The sequence below is a fragment of the Notolepis coatsorum genome (assembly GCF_963971535.1).
Source record: "Notolepis coatsorum genome assembly, chromosome: 8".
NCBI lineage: Eukaryota > Metazoa > Chordata > Actinopteri > Aulopiformes > Paralepididae > Notolepis > Notolepis coatsorum.
In genome coordinates this window covers 101,046,724-101,069,492 of record NC_140172.1, presented here as the reverse complement: position 1 = coordinate 101,069,492, position 22,769 = coordinate 101,046,724, and the positions used below count along the sequence as shown (strand labels likewise).

At 48.9% G+C, this 22,769-nt stretch overlaps 1 protein-coding gene across 1 annotated transcript in view; it reads right to left on the bottom strand.

Annotated features, from left to right (window-relative positions):
* Positions 1-22,769, bottom strand: part of slc7a1a (solute carrier family 7 member 1a) — a gene marked incomplete at both ends in the record, with an annotated part of 111,291 nt that overhangs the window by 42,691 nt on the left and 45,831 nt on the right. Inside the window, one exon of the mRNA XM_084320482.1 lies at positions 12,501-12,723. Coding sequence (XP_084176608.1) covers positions 12,501-12,723 — 223 coding nt within the window. The remainder of the gene's footprint in view (positions 1-12,500; positions 12,724-22,769) is intronic.

Genomic DNA, 22,769 nt, shown 5'->3' with positions numbered 1-22,769 from the left:
AGATGGTGCAGGTGGCCATTTTGGTCTGGTTAAATGTAATTGAGTTAATTTCCACTTGTTTGTTATCCTGAGCTTTTCCTTCCTTTGTTTAAATGTCGTCCTCCTCTCTGTTGTTGTTGTGAGATTGCTTTGGTTGTTGTTGTGTTATTGCTTTTGTGTTTAGTTGGTGACTTCCTGACTAACAGGTCACAGCGGGTGAAGTTGGGAATCAACAGCTCCGATCCCAAGTCCATCAGCACTGGCTCCCCACAGGGCTGTGTTCTGTCCCCACTACTATTCTCCCTGTACACCAACAGCTGCGTCTCTCTGCACCCCTCGGTCAAACTCCTGAAGTTTGCGGACGACACCACCCTGGTGGGTCTCATATCCAGGGGGGACGAGTCCGCCTACAGGAGGGAGATCGAGAGGCTGCTGAGCTGGTGCAGCTGCAACAACCTGGACCTCAACGCCCAGAAAACAGTGGAGATGGTAGTGGACTTCAGGCGGAAGGCAGCCCCCCCCACCCCGATCATTCTGGGAGGCACCCCGGTGGCCTCTGTGGAGTCCTGCCGCTTCCTCGGCATGACACTCTCCCGGGACCTAAAATGGGAGCTGAACACCATCGCTCTCAATAAAAAGGCCCGGAAGAGGATGTACTTCCTACGTCAGCTGAGGAAGTTCAGGCTGCCAAGGACCATGATGGTCCAGTTTTACACCGCCATCATCCAGTCCATCCTCACTGTAGCTGAGGGGTACAATTCCCTGACTGTATTGTTAGATATGATATTTAATACCACTACCTCATGTACTTTAACAATTTAACACGGTACAATTAAATATATATATATAAATAAATATACATATTCGGTTTAATCTGATCCTTCACAACACTCACCCTCTCCATCATCACCTGGTTCCCTGCAGTCACGGTCAGAGACAAGGCCAAGCTGCAGCGGGTGATTCGCTCGGCGGAGAGGGTGATCGGCTGCCCCCTTCCCTCCCTCGAGTCCCTACATTCCACCAGGGCCTTGAGGAGGGCGAGGAAGATCATGGCAGACCCCGCCCACCCGGGTCACAACCTCTTCAACATGCTCCCCCACGGCAGGCGGCTACGGCTGCCCAAGACACTAAAGTCCCGCCACAGACTGAGTTTCTTCCCCTCAGCAGCTCGCCTGGTAAACGAGTCAGGTGTCCCCCTGCCCCCCCCCCCCTCTATGGCGAGCTGCTAGGGCTGGACTTCTGGACTTGAACTTTGTGTTGCACTGTATCCATGTCCCCAACCACCGCACTTTCACAGTCTTATTGTTGTCTCACTGTTATGTCCTGTCTTGCACTTTACTTAAAATTATTTATTTACTGTTGTATTGTTCTTAATTGTGAAAAAAAAGTATGCACTGTAATGCCAAAACACGTTCCTTTTTGTACATGTATGAAATGGCGAATAAAGTAATCTGAATCTGAATCTGAATCTGGTGTTAATTGTTTGCTGTTAGACTGGCCTGGCCAGGTGTTGCCAATGTTAATTAGTGTGGGTATATATGTGTGTTTCTCTCTCTCCTCGTTGTGGCGTCATTTCAGTTACCTGTTTCCTGCCCTCGTCGTTGCTCTCCCTTGGTGGTTCTAGTAAGTGTAGTGTTTGTTTGTGCATCTTTGTTTTCTCGTGTTACCAGTACGTTTTGTATTTAGTTTAGTGTAGTATTCCGTTTTGTGCATCTTTGTTTTCCTGTGTTACCAGTTCGTTTTGTATTTAGTGCCAGCGCCGCTGTGCTGTTTGTTTTGTTTGTTCCTGTACTATATTCATGGCTCTAGTGATTCGCTAATAAATGATCACAGTATCTGAGAAGAGCAAACTGTCGTCTATGTTTCCTCCATTCACCAGTCATTCTGCAGGCTCGGAGGTGCTCTCCAGTCTTTCCGCATATTGGGTTCTACTTTTCCCCTCTAACACTTACCGGCCTCCCGAAAAAATACGATGATAACTATTTTATTGCAATGCACTATTGCATTATTTTATTCTATTTTACTAACTATCTTATTGCACTGCACTATTTTACTTTGTATCAGTGATAATCAAACCGTAAACAAAGAGGCCTATTAACCCTTTCAGCGCCAGATGGCACTGTTTACTGTTACTGTTGAAAGGCCAGCGCCTTTTAACATGGGTGTAACTGAGGGGTACAATTCCCTGACTGTATTGATAAGTATGGTATCATTAAACCACTACCGCTTTATGTACTTTAATTACTGGCCATACAGTACACGATATATGAATATGATGAACACTTCCCACAATGAAATCGGTTCCACACAAAGGTATAATCAAGTATTTAATGGAGCAAAGGGTACATAATATACTTTACATTATTCTTTGAATGCACTTGTAAGGCAAAGGAATATGCATAGGCAAATCAACAATGAATGTCCATTCTCTGGTTACGCAGGAGGTAATTATACAACCTGAATCTTAGGGAATTATATCTATGGTACACTAGTAATATAGCGGGAGATACTGGAAGGGGTTCCCCCTGGTTGTAAGCCAGCAGGGGTAGAAGATCTGTCGGTAGTAGAACGTCTGGTCAACGATGACTAAGGAGACTCCAGGTACAGGAGCCGGTGCAGTAGCCTCTTGATCAACAGACGAATACAGCTGTTCTCCGTAGACTGTAGCTCCACAGTGAAGAAAGCTAGTCGGCCTCAGGCTCTCTGAGGCGCCGACTCGACTTGACTCCTCGCGGGGTAAATCCAACACGTGCAGGCGTCGGCGATTATCCGCTCCATAAATCACAGGACCAAAGCAAATATATTCCAGCCGCAAAGGGCTATGTAGTCGTCGGGTAGATTAATCCAGTGTACATGTCCATACGGTTCTCGTCTAGGTCTCCTCGGGTGAAAGCGCCATGTGGTCAGCCCAGCCTGGATAAGAACTCTAGCTAATACGAGGAAGTGTTGGAGATGCTGGTCACTGTAGAACTTTAACCGCACGATACACTATACACAAATAGACTATTATTGACTTAATAGAAATATGTCGCACTCGACGGTATAGCGCCAAACTCTGACAATTCAGTTATTAATTCGCACGCGGTCTCAATGCTCTATTCTGGGGCCAAACAGGCCATACTTCACCGCACGTTGTATCGTGGGTGAGGCTTCAACTTATTGGGTAACATACTAATGGGCTAAGGAGCTAAGGAGGGCTTCTGTATTCACCTGCGCCGTATTTATACGCACGGTGAACAAACTAGTGCCAATCTCATTTCTGTCGCGTATCCCTGGGCAAGGCCGGGCATGTCCAGACATGTCTTGACGGTGACTTTGAACCTGACTCCGGAGGCCGGTCCCTGGCGCTAAAGGGATATTCCGTGTATATGTACAAAGAATATACAGGGGATATCAAACGATATACAAATACTATGCAATATATATCAATAAATAAATATATATATTCGGTCTAATCTGATCCTTTGTAACAGCCGCCCCCTAATTAGTCCCACCTAATTAGCTAAGCAGAGACAGATTAACCGCACTGTCCACTACTCAATGTCTGTTGTGAGGGGTCGGTCAGTTCACAAAGTCATGGGGTCATGGTCGTCATCGATAGTATCGGGGAGCCTTGGCAGTTCTATTAGCCTCGCCACGGGTCGGGTGTAGATCCGCCCTTGGACGAGCACTTCGGCTGCTCGGACCTTTCCGTCGGCACCGGTGATCACTTTGCTTACGCGGCCGGCCGGCCACATAGCTCGGGGTAGTGACTGGTCGATAATCATGACGACTGTTCCTTCTGTCAAATTGTCTCTCTCTTTCACCCATTTCTGGCGGGTCTGTAGAGACGGTAGATAGTGGAGTAGGAAGCTGTTCCAAAACTTGTCAGCCAATACTTGACTGTACCTCCACATTCTTCGGCCGTTCGCTTCTTCAGGCCTGTACATTGACTGTGGTAGCGCGGGGTCCAGCCGCCCCATCAAGAGTGTGTTGGGGGTGACTGGGTCGACATCTGCTACATCACTTGAGACGTAACCGAGGGGCTTTGAGTTCAATACTCCCTCGATCTCCGTGAGGACTGTCATTAGGACTTCTTCCGCCACGGTCTGGGCCCCAAGCACGGCGTACAGGGCTGTCTTTATTGAACGTACTTCTCGTTCCCAAGTTCCACCGAAGTGAGGTGCGTTCGGGGGATTAAACTGGAAGTCAATCTGGGATGGAGCGAGGTGGGTCTTAAGTTCTGGGCCCATAGCTTGGAAGCTCTCTCTCAGCTCTCTTTCTCCGCCTTTGAAGTTTGTCCCGTGATCAGACAACAATATAGACGGTTTACCTTTCCGCGATGTGAATCTTCGGAAGGCCATAAGGAATGAGTCTGTGCTCATGGTTGGAAGGAGTTCTATATGCATCGCTCGGGTGGTCATGCATTTGAATACAATACCCCACCGCTTCTCGGTTCCTCTTCCTTTCTTTATATACAGTGGGCCGAAACAGTCCATACCGGTGGAGTGAAAAGGCTTGTCGCCGAGTCGGAGGCGACAGGGAGGTAGGTCAGCCATCCGGGGTATACTGGGCTGCGCTCGCCACTTACGACAGTCTAGACAGGTTCGCTGGAAGCGCCGCACTGCTTCTCTCCCTTGCAGTATCCAATAACGACGTCTGATCTCCGCGAAGACTCTCTCTGCCCCGGCGTGATGCACATCCTCGTCGTATTTCTTTATGATCAGCTCTGTGACCTTGTGTCGGCTGTTTAAGACTATCGGGTACTTGACGTCATCCGGTAAGTCTGGAGCTCTCCGCAGACGACCACCCACTCTGATGAGACCATGGGCGTCGCTCTCGGGGGCTAGGTGGAGCAGTCTGCTGTCTGATGGGATGGGCTTTGCTCCCTGTAGACAGTCTAGCTCATCGGGGAACGAGTCTCTCTGGGCTCGTTGTAGTAGAAGAAGTTCTGCTTCTTCGTAGTCAGCTGCAGTAATGTCAGTAGTGAGCTGAACCTCTGGGTGGTGCCACAGGAATGTCTTTAGCTGCGCACTCTCTAGGGTGAGGCAATCGTCTATGTCGGGGTCTGTGGAGACGAGTGTGTTCAATCCACAGAACATAGATTTCTTGTTTTCTGCCTCCTGGTCTTTACTCGCTTCCCGTGGGGTGGGTGTAGGCCACTCTTCTTCCGGGAGCTTGAGGAACTCTGGCCCGTCACTGTATAGGCCGTGACGGGTGAGGTCATCCAGGGACATTCCCCGGGTGATGACGTCAGCTGGGTTGTGTTTTGTGTCCACATACCTCCAGCTTGCTACTTCTGTTAAATCTTGAATCTCTGTGACTCTGACTCCCACGAAGACCTTGTATCTGCACGAATCAGACCGGATCCATGTGAGTACTGTCGTGGAGTCTGACCACAAGATTGTTCTTTGCACCGGAATGGTGAGTTCACGTTGGATTAACGTGGCGAGTTGCGCTCCTGCTAGGGCTGCGCAGAGCTCTAGACGCGGGATAGATTGTTGCTTTCGTGGGGCTATTCTTGAGCGGGCCAGGATGAAAGCAGTATGTATTTCTCCTCCCTCCTCTCGGGCACGCAAGTAGGCCACCGAACCGTAGGCTACTTCGGAGGCGTCGCTGAAGACGTGCAGGTCCATCTGGCACGTCTCCGACCTCACTGTGGGTGGGAAGTAGCTGCGGCGTATGTTGACACCTGGGAGTGAGCTGAGTTCCGTCTCCCACTCTCTCCATGTGGATGCAAGGTGTTCGGGTATGGGGTCGTCCCAGCCCTGGTCCTTGTCCCATAACGCTCTTACAATCATCTTTGCCCTGGTGGTGTAAGGTAGAATACATCCCAACGGGTCATATTGTCTGGCGAGTGTTCTGTATACACTCCGTCTGGTGGTCGGTAGTGCAGTCGACCTTCCCTGCTCCTTGGTCAGGGGTGTGTGTTTATAATGGAGCGAGTCTGTTTTGAAGCGCCAGACTAGTCCTAATGTCATTTCTTGGGCTTCTCCTGGGATGGTCGCCATCCAGGTCTCGCTGCTTGCTGCCTTGTCCTCGGGCGAGAGGCTGCGCAATACTTGCGGGTCGCTGCTGGCCCACTGCCTGAGATCAAAGCCGCCTTTGATCAGGGAGGCGCGGAGCTTGAGTAGAAGGGCCTCGGCTTCTTCTGGCGTCGAGACGCTTTGCAGACAGTTGTCCACGTAGAAACTATTTCCTACACTTTGTCGGACCTCTTCATCAGCTGCTGGGTCCTCTGCGACATGTTTTTGCAGTGCAAACGTAGCACAGCATGGGCTGCATGTGGTTCCGAAAGGGAGGACTTCCCATTGATAGATGGCTGGTTGCTCATCCCCGATCCTCTCTCTCCATAGGAACCGCAGCAGGGGCTTGTCCTCCTCCACTAGTCTCACCTGCAGGAACATCCCTTTGATGTCGCCGCTGATGGCCACCTTGTCCTGGCGGAAACGTAGTAACACGCCTAGTAGGGAGGGGCCGAGTGTTGGGCCGGGCAAGAGCTCTTTATTCAGATTTTGTGATCCGATCTGGTAGCTGCAGTTGAACACAATACGATCCTTGCCGTTGTGGTGGACTTTGTGGTGCGGCACGTACCATGATTCGGTCGTCTGATCGGCCTCTTTAATGTCAATTTTCTTTATGTGTCCCGCTGTGATTAGCTTGTTAATCTCAGCGCGGTACACAGTCTCCTGAGCGGGGTCTCTGGCTAGGCGCCGCTCTGTGTTCAATAGATACCGCTCCGTCGCTTCTTTTGGGGCGTGGAAGGTAGGCATACCCTCTCGCCTCAGGAGTGGAGTTGCGTATCTCATCACTCCGTTGACTTTGACTCTCTTTGTCCCTTGCTCGAGGAGGGCTATAGCGTAAATGTCTTCCTTGGAACGAATGTCTTTCTTTTCGTTCTTAAAGGGCATTGTCTCTAGTGTCCATAGCCTCTCGACATGCTGTAGGAGGGTGGTGTCTTCTTCTGTCACTCTGGAGTGGAGGCAGCTAGTGGCTGCTGTTCGGTTAAGAGACTTAGCGAGGGGGCCTTGTAATGTCCATCCTAGGCGGGTCTCGACTGCTGCAGGACAGCCTCTGGGCCCTGTGTGGACCCGGTCTATCGGGACTATGAGGTCTGCATGGTCGGAGCCTATCAGCAGGGTCGGGGTGGCACCGTCTATGAGCGGGATAGGTAGTTGACGCAGGTGCACATATTTATCCATCAGCTTGGCGATGGGGTAGGTGTACTGCGACAGGCCTATTTCTTGGCTGGTGAAAGCATTAGTAATCCTATACCGTCTCTCTGGCTGCCCGCTTGCTGCGATAGTGAAGGAGACATTCTCGCCCTTTATCGTCTTTAGATCTCTTCTTATTGTCCGAATCGTCATCTGGTTTTCGCTCCCCCGCAGCCCCAGCTGGGCCGCAGCGGACGCGAGGAGAAGGGTCTTCTCTGACCCGTCGTCAAGGACGGCGTAAGTGTCCATGACCTTGTCTTGGTAACTCAGTGTTACGCGGACCACCTTTAAGAGCACTCGGGCGCCCCCGCTGCTGGCGGGGTCAATGTACATAACACTTGCCTTTGTGCTGCTTGAGGGTGCAGGCTTTCTTCTGTTACTGTCGTGTAGGACATCTAGGTGGGCTCCGTCACACCGACTACACCTCTTCTTTAAGCGGCACTCGGCTGCCATGTGACTGCGCGCACATCGGTAACAGCGTCGGTTGGACTTTATCCATTGACTCACCTCGTCGGCGGTCATCTTCTTGAACGTGTCACATTGTGACAACCAGTTCGGTTCCATTTCTCTTTCATCGAGGGGGTACTGTGGTTCTTGCTGCTCGGTACTGATTCTGATTGGTGCATGACGGTCACCAATCTTCGGCCATCGTTTGCTCTCCTAGGTCCCTCTCTGGAGCTTGGGGTGCTCCGCATGAACGTATCCAACCGTAGGCTGTTGACTTCTCTCGCCAGGAAGTCGGCTAGGTCTAGGAGGGATGGCTCGGGACCGTTAGGATCACGGTGGTCTCTTTGCCGCCTGAAGCGCTCTTGTCGGGCGGGCGGAAGCTTCTCTAAAATCCTCTCGACGTTAGAGTTCGCGTACAGTTCGTGCATACCCTTTTCTCTTTGCGCCCCCAGCATCCCTACCAGGGATTGTACCCTGATAGACAGGTCATCTAGTGAGCGATTTTCTGTGGCTGGGGGTAGGCGGTCAATATGCCTTATCTCTTGTATTACGTAGTCCCATATGCGTCCATATCTTTGGTCGAGTGCTGCTAGAGCCGCTGTGTATGGGGTAGTAGAGGTGGCATAGGCCAGCGCTATATTGTGCGCTCGGGGCACCTTGAGGTGCTTCAGTAGGATAGCATACTTGTACGGTTCGTCAGCTACATCGGACATCATTGTCTCTAAGCACATTCGTAGCTCCGTGTACTGTGCTCTGTTCTCGTGGGTGAAGTCCGGAAACGTCGGTGTGCCAATGTATGATGCCATGGATGGCTGGCACATCGGTGAGCGTTGGAAGAGAGGCCTCCTAGGCGAGTCTCCTCTTACGCCTCTGGGTGGGCTGGTACCTGCTGGGTACCATGGCCCGCGTATCCAGGTGCTATTCCTCGGAGCTGGTCGTGCGTCAAGCTCACCCGTGAATTGAGTCGGGGGTCTGTAGCGCAGAGCCGCGGGGGTAGAGCCTGGGCTGTACTGGACCTCCTGGTCCTGTGGAGTTCTGTGCTGTTGTCGGGCTTGACTCTCCTCCTCTCCCTCTTCCTCTGGCAGGTCCTCTAGATCCTGTAGTCGTCTATTTAGCCTCTCCGCGGTGTAGACCGTTTCTTCCCCGTAGCTGGTCCTCGCGTGGACCGGTCGGGGAAGGAGTTCGGAGGGGGGTATAGGCTCTCTCTGGTGGTCGGGCTCAGGGTCGCTTGATCGGGTAGGGGAGGGTGCCCTTGACCCGTGTCTTGACGAGGCCCTGGAACCCTGTGCGGAGGGAGGGGGTGTTGCCCTGGCGATCAGCTGCTCCATTATCTGCGCTTGTAATCGGTCGCGCTCGGCTTCGCGCTTGGTGAGAGCGAGGTCGCGCTCCGCTTCTCTTTGGGCACCGGCAGCGGCGCGCTGGGCTTCGGCGGCGGCGCGCTCTGCTTCGGCCCGGTCTCTTACCATATTCTCTTCCGCCTGAAGGCGTCTAATCTCTAACCGTCTACGCTGCGGGCGATCTACTTTAGGAGAACCGTTTTGTGGAGTGTTCATCATAGGCCATGTCAATATTAATACCACTATATTAATATTACACTAGTTACCCTCCGGCTCGAAGGACCAATTGTAACTGAGGGGTACAATTCCCTGACTGTATTGATAAGTATGGTATCATTAAACCACTACCGCTTTATGTACTTTAATTACTGGCCATACAGTACACGATATATGAATATGATGAACACTTCCCACAATGAAATCGGTTCCACACAAAGGTATAATCAAGTATTTAATGGAGCAAAGGGTACATAATATACTTTACATTATTCTTTGAATGCACTTGTAAGGCAAAGGAATATGCGTAGGCAAATCAACAATGAATGTCCATTCTCTGGTTACGCAGGAGGTAATTATACAACCTGAATCTTAGGGAATTATATCTATGGTACACTAGTAATATAGCGGGAGATACTGGAAGGGGTTCCCCCTGGTTGTAAGCCAGCAGGGGTAGAAGATCTGTCGGTAGTAGAACGTCTGGTCAACGATGACTAAGGAGACTCCAGGTACAGGAGCCGGTGCAGTAGCCTCTTGATCCACAGACGAATACAGCTGTTCTCCGTAGACTGTAGCTCCACAGTGAAGAAAGCTAGTCGGCCTCAGGCTCTCTGAGGCGCCGACTCGACTTGACTCCTCGCGGGGTAAATCCAACACGTGCAGGCGTCGGCGATTATCCGCTCCATAAATCACAGGACCAAAGCAAATATATTCCAGCCGCAAAGGGCTATGTAGTCGTCGGGTAGATTAATCCAGTGTACATGTCCATACGGTTCTTGTCTAGGTCTCCTCGGGTGAAAGCGCCATGTGGTCAGCCCAGCCTGGATAAGAACTCTAGCTAATACGAGGAAGCGTTGGAGATGCTGGTCACTGTAGAACTTTAACCGCACGATACACTATACACAAATAGACTATTATTGACTTAATAGAAATATGTCGCACTCGACGGTATAGCGCCAAACTCTGACAATTCAGTTATTAATTCGCACGCGGTCTCAATGCTCTATTCTGGGGCCAAACAGGCCATACTTCACCGCACGTTGTATCGTGGGTGAGGCTTCAACTTATTGGGTAACATACTAATGGGCTAAGGAGCTAAGGAGGGCTTCTGTATTCACCTGCGCCGTATTTATACGCACGGTGAACAAACTAGTGCCAATCTCATTTCTGTCTCGTATCCCTGGGCAAGGCCGGGAATGTCCAGACACGTCTTGACGGTGACTTTGAACCTGACTCCGGAGGCCGGTCCCTGGCGCCGGTGGACCGCTGTCCAATAGGGGAATGAAATATTATGGTCTGGGCTAAAGGGATATTCCGTGTATATGTACAAAGAATATACAGGGGATATCAAACGATATACAAATACTATGCAATATATATCAATAAATAAATATATATATTCGGTTTAATCTGATCCTTTGTAACAATGGGGATACGTGGCTGTGTTTGCAGGCCTAAAGCTATATTATATCTAATAATAAGGTCGATTGTCATTGAGTTTCTTCCGGTCAAGATGCAAAAAACAGATAATTTTTCCATCCATACATTTCCGTTTTATACCGTCGTGAATATGAGTGTAGTTTCAGGGCGGTCTGGTGTCATTTCCAAAATGCTCCGTAATGGCCGGCAACGTGTATTCTAGTAAACGCGTTATCGTTTCTTCCCTGGACTAGCTACTGTTCTCAAATCAAATTTAGATTATCTGTATTATGTTTCATCATGGATGCATGAAGGGGGGGGGGGGGGGGGGCACCCCTCCATGCTTTGATCGCAACCAACGGAACACGCCACACACACACACCACACACGCCCCGATCAGCATGAAGGAATTTTTCGATCAACGCAATATTGATACCATATAGTCCTTACCTTGACCAGGATCTGTCCCGAAAAGAATATTCCAATTACCTGATCGCCATTCCAAGTACTGATGTCGATCAAGGTGCCAACGTAATTGACCGAGCTTGACCGAGTAGTTAGACCCCGCCCGCAGGCCGCAGCTCGGCCCAGACACCAAGCCACATCGTTTCAAATGGAGTGCAATAGCGGCCGCAAGGCGTTAGGCGGCGGTATTGGACTCCCAGTGATAACATAGGCTGCCGGCATGTTTTTATGAATGGAAATATCTAATAAAAGAAACAACGATGAAAACCCGACTATACTCTGGTTTTTGGGGGTCCTGGCGCTCAACGTTCGGCGAGTTAACCCTAGATCTTAGATCCTAATATGAAAAACGATGTGATTTAATGTTCTATGTCTTACCTTGACTTTGTCTATTTTGCTGCTATCTATTTTATGCTTTATGTCTGCACTTTATGCATTGCTCTTGATCTGCCAATGTTGTGCTCATTTTATGCCTGTCTTTTTTTACTGCTGTGAAGCACTTTGAGCTGCAATTCTTGTATAAAAGGTGCTATACAAACAGTCTATTATTATTATTATTATTATTATTATTATTATTATTATTATTATTATTATTATTATTATTATTATTAATATATTATTATTATTATTATTATTATTATTATTATTATTATTATTAATTATTATTATTGTTTGCTTCATTAATTAAAGGGTGTGAATTTAAGTGTTCTCTAGTGCCTTTTGTCCGCTTTAAGGTGGTGGTATAAGTTAAAGGTTGTGGTGTCGAAGTAAAAAAAATCCTATCTGGGCTAGGCCCGGATCTCCTACAATCCTAAATCCGCCCCTGGTGGTGACTCATCGGGAAATCTATTATGGCAAATGTCTGCTCATATTTTTAGCCAGGGGATCAAATGCCTTCCAGAGTTAAATATAAATTCACCTACTGCCACACACACATAAAGGCACACACGCACGCTTGGTGGTATAAGCAGCATAGACCTCATCACCGGATGAGGACGCACAGGGTCTGTCTGTCTGTGTGTGTGTGTGTGTGTGTGTGTGTGTGTGTGTGTGTGTGTGTGTGTGTGTGTGTGAGTAGGGGGGGTGCATATGTGTTCATGAGTTCGTGCATGTGCTGCATGGAGCATTGTGTGTGTGCTTGTTTATTTATACATACATGCAATGCATTTATATACGTGTGTAATATAGGCGTGTCCATTCCTGTATGTGTGTGAGAAGTACTCTGGTACTGTACAACATGTCTGCCTGCGTGTGTGTGTGTGTGTGTGTGTGTGTGTGTGTGTGTGTGTGTGTGTGTGTGTGTGTGTGTGTGTGTGTGTGTGTGTGTGTGTGTGTGTGTGTGTGTGTGTGTGTGTGTGTGTGTGTGTGTGAGATGTACTCTGGTACAGTACTACACCATGTCTGCCTGCCTGTGTGTGTGTGTGTGAGTAGTATACATGCTCACCTAGTAGACAAGGCGCACAGCGAGCCCACAGCCACGGCGTACGTCGCTCCCTCCCAGCCCACGTATTTGAAGGCGACGGGCAGAGGGCTGTTGTTGTCCAGCAGGTAGTAGGGCATCATGAGAGTCAGGGCCGCAGAGACACCAAAGTAGGCAACGAAACAGATCAGCAGAGACGACACGATGCCGATGGGGATGGCCCTCTGAGGGTTCTTCACTTCCTCACCTGGCAGAGAGAGAAAGACAATTTGCAATTTAGTCATTTTAGCTGACGCTTTCAATACAACATGTGACCAGGAGGGGTAGGCTACATCTCTGACAACTAATGGTCAGTGGCATTGTTTGTCAAATAGTATCGAGCTTGAGTGTTACACTCTGAGTGCATACTATAGTAGTATAGACAGTAGGGGTGTAACGGTACACAGAAGCCACGGTTCGGTAAGTACCTCGGTTTTGGGGTCACGGTTCGGTACAAGTTCGGTACAACAGGTCAATTATATTTATAATAATTATTATATATTTATAATAATTATTATTATTATTATTAAATATAATGATATTTTATTAAGTTATATTTAGTTCCACCTATGCTTGCCGCGGTAGTCAGTGATACCAGTGTCATTCTGTGTTCAGGCATCCACTGAGTAAATGAATGAATGCCTACCGCCCCCGCCCCCATCGGTGTATGATTTTTAAGTTTCTATTTCACTTCTAGAGTAGATTTAACTTCACGTGAAGCAGATAAGGAAGACTCTAGGGAAGAGATGACATGTTACACAACAATGGCAGAGGATCAATATTTTGGATTTAAACACTGCAGCAGCTCGACTGAGGAGCTTATTTTTTTCCCCCGATCAGCTGTGAGTGAAAGTCGCGTGAAAGAAAGTTGGTGTGGGGGTGGGTGGTTGAGTTTCTTATTTGGCAAACAAGAATATTATGAACATTTTCAGTAATGACCCTGTTGTGTTACAAACATATATTTTGGGAATCGGGTGAATTTGGAGTTTTGAATAAAATTCTGCATGCAAAAAAAAGTTCTGCATGTGCGTTCCGTTAGTGGTTTTTAACGTACCGTTGCATTCGTTCGGTACACAGCACATACTGAATCAAAGGTCCAGTACTGAAACGGTTCAGTATGTGTCAGGATTGGGGGGGATGTAGGACACACACGCAGACACACACAAAAAGGGGAATCTTAAAGTTACCCCAGAGGGGTAACCACTGGAATCGCTGAGAGATGGTGGGGGAAAACACAAGAATAAAATAAATAAAAATTAAAACTGTAGGAAACACAAAACACCAGTATAAAATAAGTATAATAAAATCCCCAAATAACCACCACTGACTAGCAGTTGAAAACAACAAGAAAAACAATAGCACTAGAGACAGAGAAAACCCTAGAAGCATGAGCTTGGGACACTGGTCTACTATTGAGGGAAAAACATGAAATGGACAAGCATCTGAACACAGTCAACCAAGCCTACTTAAAGGCACTGCACACCTGACACCAATCAGGTGGCAATCAAGCAGCTGTCCCTCACAGAAAGATGAAATAGACAGCTGTCCCTCACAGAAAGACGAAATAAAGCCAAAGCACCTTAGAATAAACTAAAATAAAACCCACATAAACCGTGATCCATCACAGGTATGGATATGTGTACCATTACAGCCCTAATAGACAGATTAGCAAGATAGGTAATTAGGTAGTAGTATAAGGATAGTAGCCTAGTATTAGGGTACTGAGAGAAAACGGTGCTTTTTCAATGTATGTGATGTATAGATTGGGGAGAGATGACCACAGCTAAAATGGTAGATCGAAATAGCATGGAAGCAGGAGACGGTGATAGAATGGTGGTGGAACCAGTGGTTTCACAGGCACAGGCCGCGTCAGCGAGGGTTTTGTTATGAATTCCTTAGAAGAACATCTGAGATTAGAGTGTACTGTCTCCCAGGACAGGAGGGAGAGAGGTTCATCTTAATGAAACGTGAGTTTATTAGTGTTAAAGGTTATGCAGTTGTCATGACAACACGCCGCATGACAACCAGAAGGCGGGGCCGTCGTTGCGACGACGAACATCTATAAGTCGGACGGTGTTTCCGGGTGTAAGGCAGACTAGAATCTGACCGAGAGCGAGTAGGACTGAGATCACACAGAGGACTCTCTCTCTCCTCTTATCACGAGAGAGGGGGGGGGGGGGGGGGAGGAAGAATGCCACGACATCATTAGCTTCGGCTAACACGAGGAGGGTTCAGGCTAACGACTGGGCCTGACCACTATTGGACTGAATAACAAAAAGACAATCTGAACACACCGAAAGATCATTAGAATACTCTTCAAGGACAATAACATCTGTTAACATCTGAGCTGAGGTTTCTGTTTATAGCAATAAAACAACGCTTCTCCTCATAAGGTATCTCACGGTGTCGAAGTGTCGAATTCTTACTGAAGTGGAGAAGTATTATGGTTTATGGATTGCACTAACGGGGGGAGATAAGGATCTTATCTACCAGTATCGGAGACGTCAGGACCATTAAAAGTACACAACGCAGAGGAATTGGATGGAGGGCCAAACAGACGAAGACGTGATACTGGCCAGTTTGATCAGAATCTTACAGTTGGTGCCGTGACCCGGATTTGCAAGAGATTAAAACAACGGGAACAGTTGGTTGTTGATGACAGCCGGATTTGCAAGAGATAAGAACAACGGATAAAGACTTTTTCAATAATGGGGCGACAGTGGACAACAGTCATCAATGTGTGGGAGAATCATGATCGAAGCAAGGCCGGCCAGCCCTGGGAGAGAGCGGCGAGTCGAGCGGTCAGGAGGCGAACCAGCGCTGTAGGGGAAACAGCGCTCCGATCAAAAATGTGAGTTCACTGTGCACACGGTTGTTTTGATTTTATAGCCAAATAAAAACGAACAGATAGTGAATCCGTAAACGTAAACATTTCTAGTTTGACACAGAGAGAGAATGCCAGCTGTAATAATATGAGCAGAGAGCCATGGTGAAAATCGAGGGTGTTATCTACAGAGAATGAAAAGCAAACGAGGCAGGCTGCACAGTTTTGGTTTAAGGAGGGTAAATGCGAGATGAGGAAAGGGGGGGGGGGGGCGCTTGAATCAGATCGAAAAATTGTTATGGCGGGACTGTTTTCATAACAGAAGGAAAGTCGAAAGGAGATTGTACCAGTGTGTATTATGTCCGATCAGGCAAGAGTATTAGTCTGAGAAAGCGTCCCCTGATAATGGATAGGAAAGAGAGGAAAAACAGCAGTGTTTTCAGGCCTTGGAAGGAAGGGCAGCGTTCGTTTGTTGAGAGAGTAGCCATTTGCACCGAGTCAAAATGGCCGCAGAGCCACGAGGGGTTTAGAATCAGGAAATGACACGTCAATTTGATCCACCATAGAGGAGGAGTAGGTCGCCACCTAGTGGTGGAGGGGGGGTAGTGCTGGGGAGTTTTCATTACCCATAGGGGAATATTTAGCACAGAGAGGGGATTATTATTACAATAATAATATTAGATATAGAGTTTAATTATTAATTGATTAAATAAGAATTGCACAGAAAGATGGTGCAGTTATTAGAATGGGTTAATTATGGAATTAAAGAGGGAGTTTGAATTCCAGTGGGGCCTTCTCACACCTAATAAATAGGCAGAGTCTTGAGGGGACACGTCACCAGAAAGAACTGGCGCGCGCTGGGGGTCACCCGTGGGACAAACGTAGAGCGCCGAGTGGGTATCGTTTAGCTGCTGGTGTCACGCCGGAAGACAACAAAACAGGGAACAGCCCTGTAGGATTAGATATGGGTGTTGAGAAGGTGGGGGACTAATAGAACAAATAGGGGCTTGCAGAGGAAAAAAATATATAGAGAACGAGCTGCAGGCCCAAAGCCATGGTAGACTAATAGCAAAACAAGGGAAGTCGAATGGACAGACGACTGCCGGTGTTGTGTTTCTGCTTTCAAGGGGGGAATGACACCGACAGCGATGGAGATGGCCAGGAGACAGACTGGAGGAGGAGGAAGCTGCAGGGGCCAGGCACCGCAGCCTGGTACACAGATGATCCACGACGAGAGGGAGGAGACGGCGGCGGTGGAGGAGCAGATGTGGAGAGGACAGCCAGAGACACTGAGCAGTAGCAGACCAGGGGGGACACTTTTGCCTAGGGGACCGCGCCCTGGGAGGGGGACCAGCTCAGGAAAGGAGCCGTCACTGAAAGGGGCCCTTGCCCTAGAAGATGGGACCGGCCCAAGATGGGAGGTGTACTGTAAGAGAGGGAAGGGAGCGCTCTGATTTGGACGTGGGGTACCTAGATAGGGGGGCCGAAGGGTTTTAGGTGTGTCGTCTGAAAAGTTGCAATCTGTGTTTTTCTCTGTCTCTCTCTCTCTTTCTCCTCCATGACCGTTGTTTATCCTTTCTGGTTTGGGTGTGATGCGGGTAATGGAAAACAAAAGGAAAACAGCAGACGGCGGGGCCCTAATTGTTATGAGTCTATTTTTGTGTATAATTTATTGAAAAACCAAGTAGTCTTATGATTCTGAGGGGTGATAAGAATCAAGGGGGGATTGAGAGAAAACGGTGCTTTTTCAATGTATGTGATGTATAGATTGGGGAGAGATGACCACAGCTAAAATGGTAGATCGAAATAGCATGGAAGCAGGAGACGGTGATAGAATGGTGGTGGAACCAGTGGTTTCACAGGCACAGGCCGCGTCAGCGAGGGTTTTGTTATGAATTCCTTAGAAGAACATCTGAGATTAGAGTGTACTGTCTCCCAGGACAGGAGGGAGAGAGGTTCATCTTAATGAAACGTGAGTTTATTAGTGTTAAAGGTTATGCAGTTGTCATGACAACACGTCGCATGACAACCAGAAGGCGGGGCCGTCGTTGCGACGACGAACATCTATAAGTCGGACGGTGTTTCCGGGTGTAAGGCAGACTAGAATCTGACCGAGAGCGAGTAGGACTGAGATCACACAGAGGACTCTCTCTCTCCTCTTATCACGAGAGAGGGGGGGGGGGGGGGGGGGAGGAAGAATGCCACGACATCATTAGCTTCGGCTAACACGAGGAGGGTTCAGGCTAACGACTGGGCCTGACCACTATTGGACTGAATAACAAAAGGACAATCTGAACACACCGAAAGATCATTAGAATACTCTTCAAGGACAATAACATCTGTTAACATCTGAGCTGAGGTTTCTGTTTATAGCAATAAAACAACGCTTCTCCTCATAAGGTATCTCACGGTGTCGAAGTGTCGAATTCTTACTGAAGTGGAGAAGTATTATGGTTTATGGATTGCACTAACGGGGGGAGATAAGGATCTTATCTACCAGTATCGGAGACGTCAGGACCATTAAAAGTACACAACGCAGAGGAATTGGATGGAGGGCCAAACAGACGAAGACGTGATACTGGCCAGTTTGATCAGAATCTTACAGTACATAATAGTAAAAATACAGTAAGTAAGAGGGTTCGGATTTTTTAAGTTTTTCTTCATATATCATCTCAGATATTGTTTGAAGAGAGGTGTTTTTAGTCTACGGCGGAAAATTGGCCGGGTTTCAACTGTCCTGACTCTGGTGGAGAGTTCGTTCCACCATTGTGGAGCAAGGACTGAGAATATCCTGCTTCGTTTTGATGACCCCCCCCCCCCCCCCCCCCCCCCAGGAGCTCGGATACGAGTGGGTCTGAGGCGGCCAGAAGACGCAGACCGTAGGGGTCTTGAGGGCGTGTAGTTAGAGACCATTGACCGGAGGTAGGAGGGAACCGTCCCCCTCGCTGCATGGTATACCAGGTGAAGGACCTTGAAGCAGATTCGTGCGGCAATGGGAAGCCAGTGCAGCTCTCTGAGAAGTGGGGTAAAGTGGGCTGACTTTGGTAGATTGGAGATCAGGCGGGTCACTGCGTTTTGTATGAGTTGAAGGGGTTTGGTGGCAGTAGCCTGTAAACCAGCTAGCAGTGCATTGCAGTAGTCGAGGAGCAATAGGAGCAGGGAGAGAAAAACACATTTACATTTACATTTAGTCATTTAGCTGATGCTTTTATCCAAAGCGACTTACAAGTTTTGTACAAGATAGCAGGAAGGGTACAACTCTATCAACTGAGTAACAATGTTCATCAAAGTGTTGAGTGCTATAGTGTACTGTAGGTTAGTATATTAGGACAAGTGCATGACAGTAAGGTAATAGAGAGGAAATAGAGAGGGAGAGAGGAAGCAGTAGGTGGAGAGGGGGATGGACGAGCAGGGAGAGACAGAGAGAGATAGCAGGGAGGGAGAGAGAGAAAGAGAGAGGGGGTAGAAAAAGCAGAGAAAGAGGGAAGAGAGTGAAAAAGAGAGATATATAAATAGATGGATAGATGGATAGATAGATAGATAGATAGATAGATAGATAGATAGATAGATAGAACAGATTATTTTCTGTTCAACTGAACTAAGTCTTGATTGACAGTTTAAATCACTCTGGTTTGGCACACTTTGTAAAGACTCCAATCAACCGCTTTGCATCATTTGAATTCAAAGGCAGATGACAAGTCAATAACAACAATCGTGGGCATGGACTTTAGTCCCTTAGTTGGACAATTAGTTACTATTACCATACTACCATAATATACCATGTATACTATTATTATTATTATTATCATTATTATCATTATTATTATTATTATTATTATTATTATTATTATTATTATTATTATTATTATTATTATTATTATTATTATTATTATTATTATTATTATTATTGATAGAATATACTGCCATTCCACTTGTGAGGATTCGCCTGTTCCCTGGACCTTTATTCCCTGTCTCCTCACCTCACCAGCCCCCACCTTTGGACTTTCCCTGTCTACTCTCCTCAACAGCCCCCACCCTTGCGATGTTTTACTCTCCTCTACTCTTCACCAGCCCCCACCCTTGGACTACCTTTCGCAGCTGTCATAGTTTATGATTAGCGCCCCAGAGGGCTTTAAATACCTGGACCTCCCTCCAGTTCTGGTCGGGTCGTTCTTGTTACTACAATCTACTGCCGCGCCTCCGGCGTGAGACGTCGTGCCACCCCTGTACTTCACCACCTGTCGCCCTTTGCCTGGAGTGGGACGCCGTCTACGCTCTCTAATTCTCTACGGGAGGTTTTCCAGTGTTCCCACTCCAGACGTCAAGCCGGCGCACATTGCTTCCTATTTCCACGGGAGGATGCGCCTCTTCGCCCCGGTCCCCTGGGACCCCTGTGTTCTGCGCTGCCCGTCTGCAGCATCCGAGGGGGATCTCCGTGCCAGGCCTGGAGTGGTGTTCCCACTCCAGACGTCAAGCCGGCGCGCATCGCTTCCTATTTCCACGGGAGGATGCGCCTCTTCGCCCCGGTCCCCTGGGACCCCTGTGTTCTGCGCTGCCCGTCTGCAGCATCCGAGGGGGATCTCCGTGCCAGGCCTGGAGTGGTGTTCCCACTCCAGACGTCAAGCCGGCGCGCATCGCTTCCTAGTTCCACGGGAGGATGCGTCTCTTCGCCCCGGCCCCCTGGGACCCCTGTGTTCTGCGCTGCCCGTCTGCAGCATCCGAGGAAGATCTCCGTGCCAGGCCTCCGCCGTCGGAACCCTGTCATCCCTGTAAGCAGCTCTGGCCCTCGCCCTGTCCAAGGCCTTAACCCTGTTCTCTGTCCCTGTCTCCAGCCCGCCTCTCCGGGCCTCTGTCCCTGTCCCCCTCTCCAGTGCCCCTGGTCCTGGTCCTTGACATTTTGCCCTGGCCCTGTCCCTTAGCCTTAGTCCCTTAGCCTGTTCGCCTCTTAAAGGCACAGTGCCGGATTTTCCCTATTTTCTTTGACTCCAGTGTTTTTGTGTTTTCCCTTAAAGGGACAGTGCCGCTTTTTGTTATTTAAGAAATAAATGCCCTGTTTTGGCTTACTCTCATACCTGTCTTGTGTTGTGCGATTGGGGTCGGTTACAAACCATAACAGTACGACCCGACCAGTCGACGACCCCAGCCCAGCACAGACAGTGTATGTGAGTTAGCCCTTTTTTGTTCCCCTGTTAGCTCCCCTGGTAGCCTCGTTAGTCTCCCCTGTTAGCTCCCCTGTTAGCCTCGTTAGCTCCCCTGTTAGCTACCCTGTTCCCCACAGCTAGGACTGTCCTTCCAGCTAGCTTGTTCTCCTTGCTAGTCCAGCCCTGTCTGCTAGCCTAGCTCCGGCAGCTAGCGAAGCCTCTATGCTAATGTAGCAGTACAGCTAGCATAGGCCCTGTAGCTAGCAATGCTCTGGCAGCTACCCAGTCCCTCTGCTAGCCCCACTTTAGGTGTAGCTTCCCCTGCTAGCATGGCCCAATTTTTTTTTGTTTTGTTTGTTGCTTTATCAAGTCCCCTGCCCCGCTGTCTGATTTTTTGGGTCGCCCGGTGGCTCCCGTGGAGGGGGAGGTACTGTGAGGATTCGCCTGTTCCCTGGACCTTTATTCCCTGTCTCCTCACCTCACCAGCCCCCACCTTTGGACTTTCCCTGTCTACTCTCCTCAACAGCCCCCACCCTTGCGATGTTTTACTCTCCTCTACTCTTCACCAGCCCCCACCCTTGGACTACCTTTCGCAGCTGTCATAGTTTATGATTAGCGCCCCAGAGGGCTTTAAATACCTGGACCTCCCTCCAGTCCTGGTCGGGTCGTTCTTGTTACTACAATCTACTGCCGCGTCTCCGGTGTGAGACGTCGTGCCACCCCTGTACTTCACCACCTGTCGCCCTTTGCCTGGAGTGGGACGCCGTCTACGATCTCTAATTCTCTACGGGAGGTTTTCCAGTGTTCCCACTCCAGACGTCAAGCCGGCGCGCAACGCTTCCTATTTCCACGGGAGGATGCGCCTCTTCGCCCCGGTCCCCTGGGACCCCTGTGTTCTGCGCTGCCCGTCTGCAGCATCCGAGGGGGATCTCCGTGCCAGGCCTGGAGTGGTGTTCCCACTCCAGACGTCAAGCCGGCGCGCATCGCTTCCTATTTCCACGGGAGGATGCGCCTCTTCGCCCCGGTCCCCTGGGACCCCTGTGTTCTGCGCTGCCCGTCTGCAGCATCCGAGGGGGATCTCCGTGCCAGGCCTGGAGTGGTGTTCCCACTCCAGACGTCAAGCCGGCGCGCTCCCACTCCAGACGTCAAGCCGGCGCGCTCCCACTCCAGACGTCAAGCCGGCGCGCATCGCTTCCTAGTTCCACGGGAGGATGCGTCTCTTCGCCCCGGTCCCCTGGGACCCCTGTGTTCTGCGCTGCCCGTCTGCAGCATCCGAGGAAGATCTCCGTGCCAGGCCTCCGCCGTCGGAACCCTGTCATCCCTGTAAGCAGCTCTGGCCCTCGCCCTGTCCAAAGCCTTAACCCTGTTCTCTGTCCCTGTCTCCAGCCCGCCTCTTCGGGCCTCTGTCCCTGTCCCCCTCTCCAGTGCCCCTGGTCCTGGTCCTTGACATTTTGCCCTGGCCCTGTCCCTTAGCCTTAGTCCCTTAGCCTGTTCGCCTCTTAAAGGCACAGTGCCGCATTTTCCCTATTTTCTTTGACTCCAGTGTTTTTGTGTTTTCCCTTAAAGGGACGTGCCGCTTTTTGTTATTTAAGAAATAAATGCCCTGTTTTGGCTTACTCTCATACCTGTCTTGTGTTGTGCGATTGGGGTCGGTTACAAACCATAACACCACTAGTATTATTACTATTCTATTATTATATTTTTTTTCCTCCCCCCTTCCCATGCTGCGATGACACCTGAATTGATTTGATTTGATTTGAATTACCACAAGGGGATTAATAAAAGAACACTTGACACACACACACACACCCACAAACGCACACGCACACACACACACACACACACACACACACACACACACACACACACACACACACACACACACACACACACACACACACACACACACACACACACACACACACACACACACACACACACACACACACACACACACATATATTACTTAACCCAGACCTGGATAGTTCAGATACTATACAATCCAGAACTAGAAGTTGTAGATTGACACTCTGCAACTCTCACTCTCTCATCACACACATAGACACACATATGAATTCCTTTTGTGAGATATTATTGAAGGGGAAGTAGAATAATTTGTCTATTAAAGGGCTCAAGTAAAAACAAGAGTAGCAAACAAAAAAATACACGTAGCTACTTGTTTAATTTTGAATGAAAACCTTTAAAGTGACACTTCACTATAAGAGAGCACGTTTAATCTTCAGCTGTTACTGATACCAGTATCGGTATCGGGTCCGATACTGCTTTTCA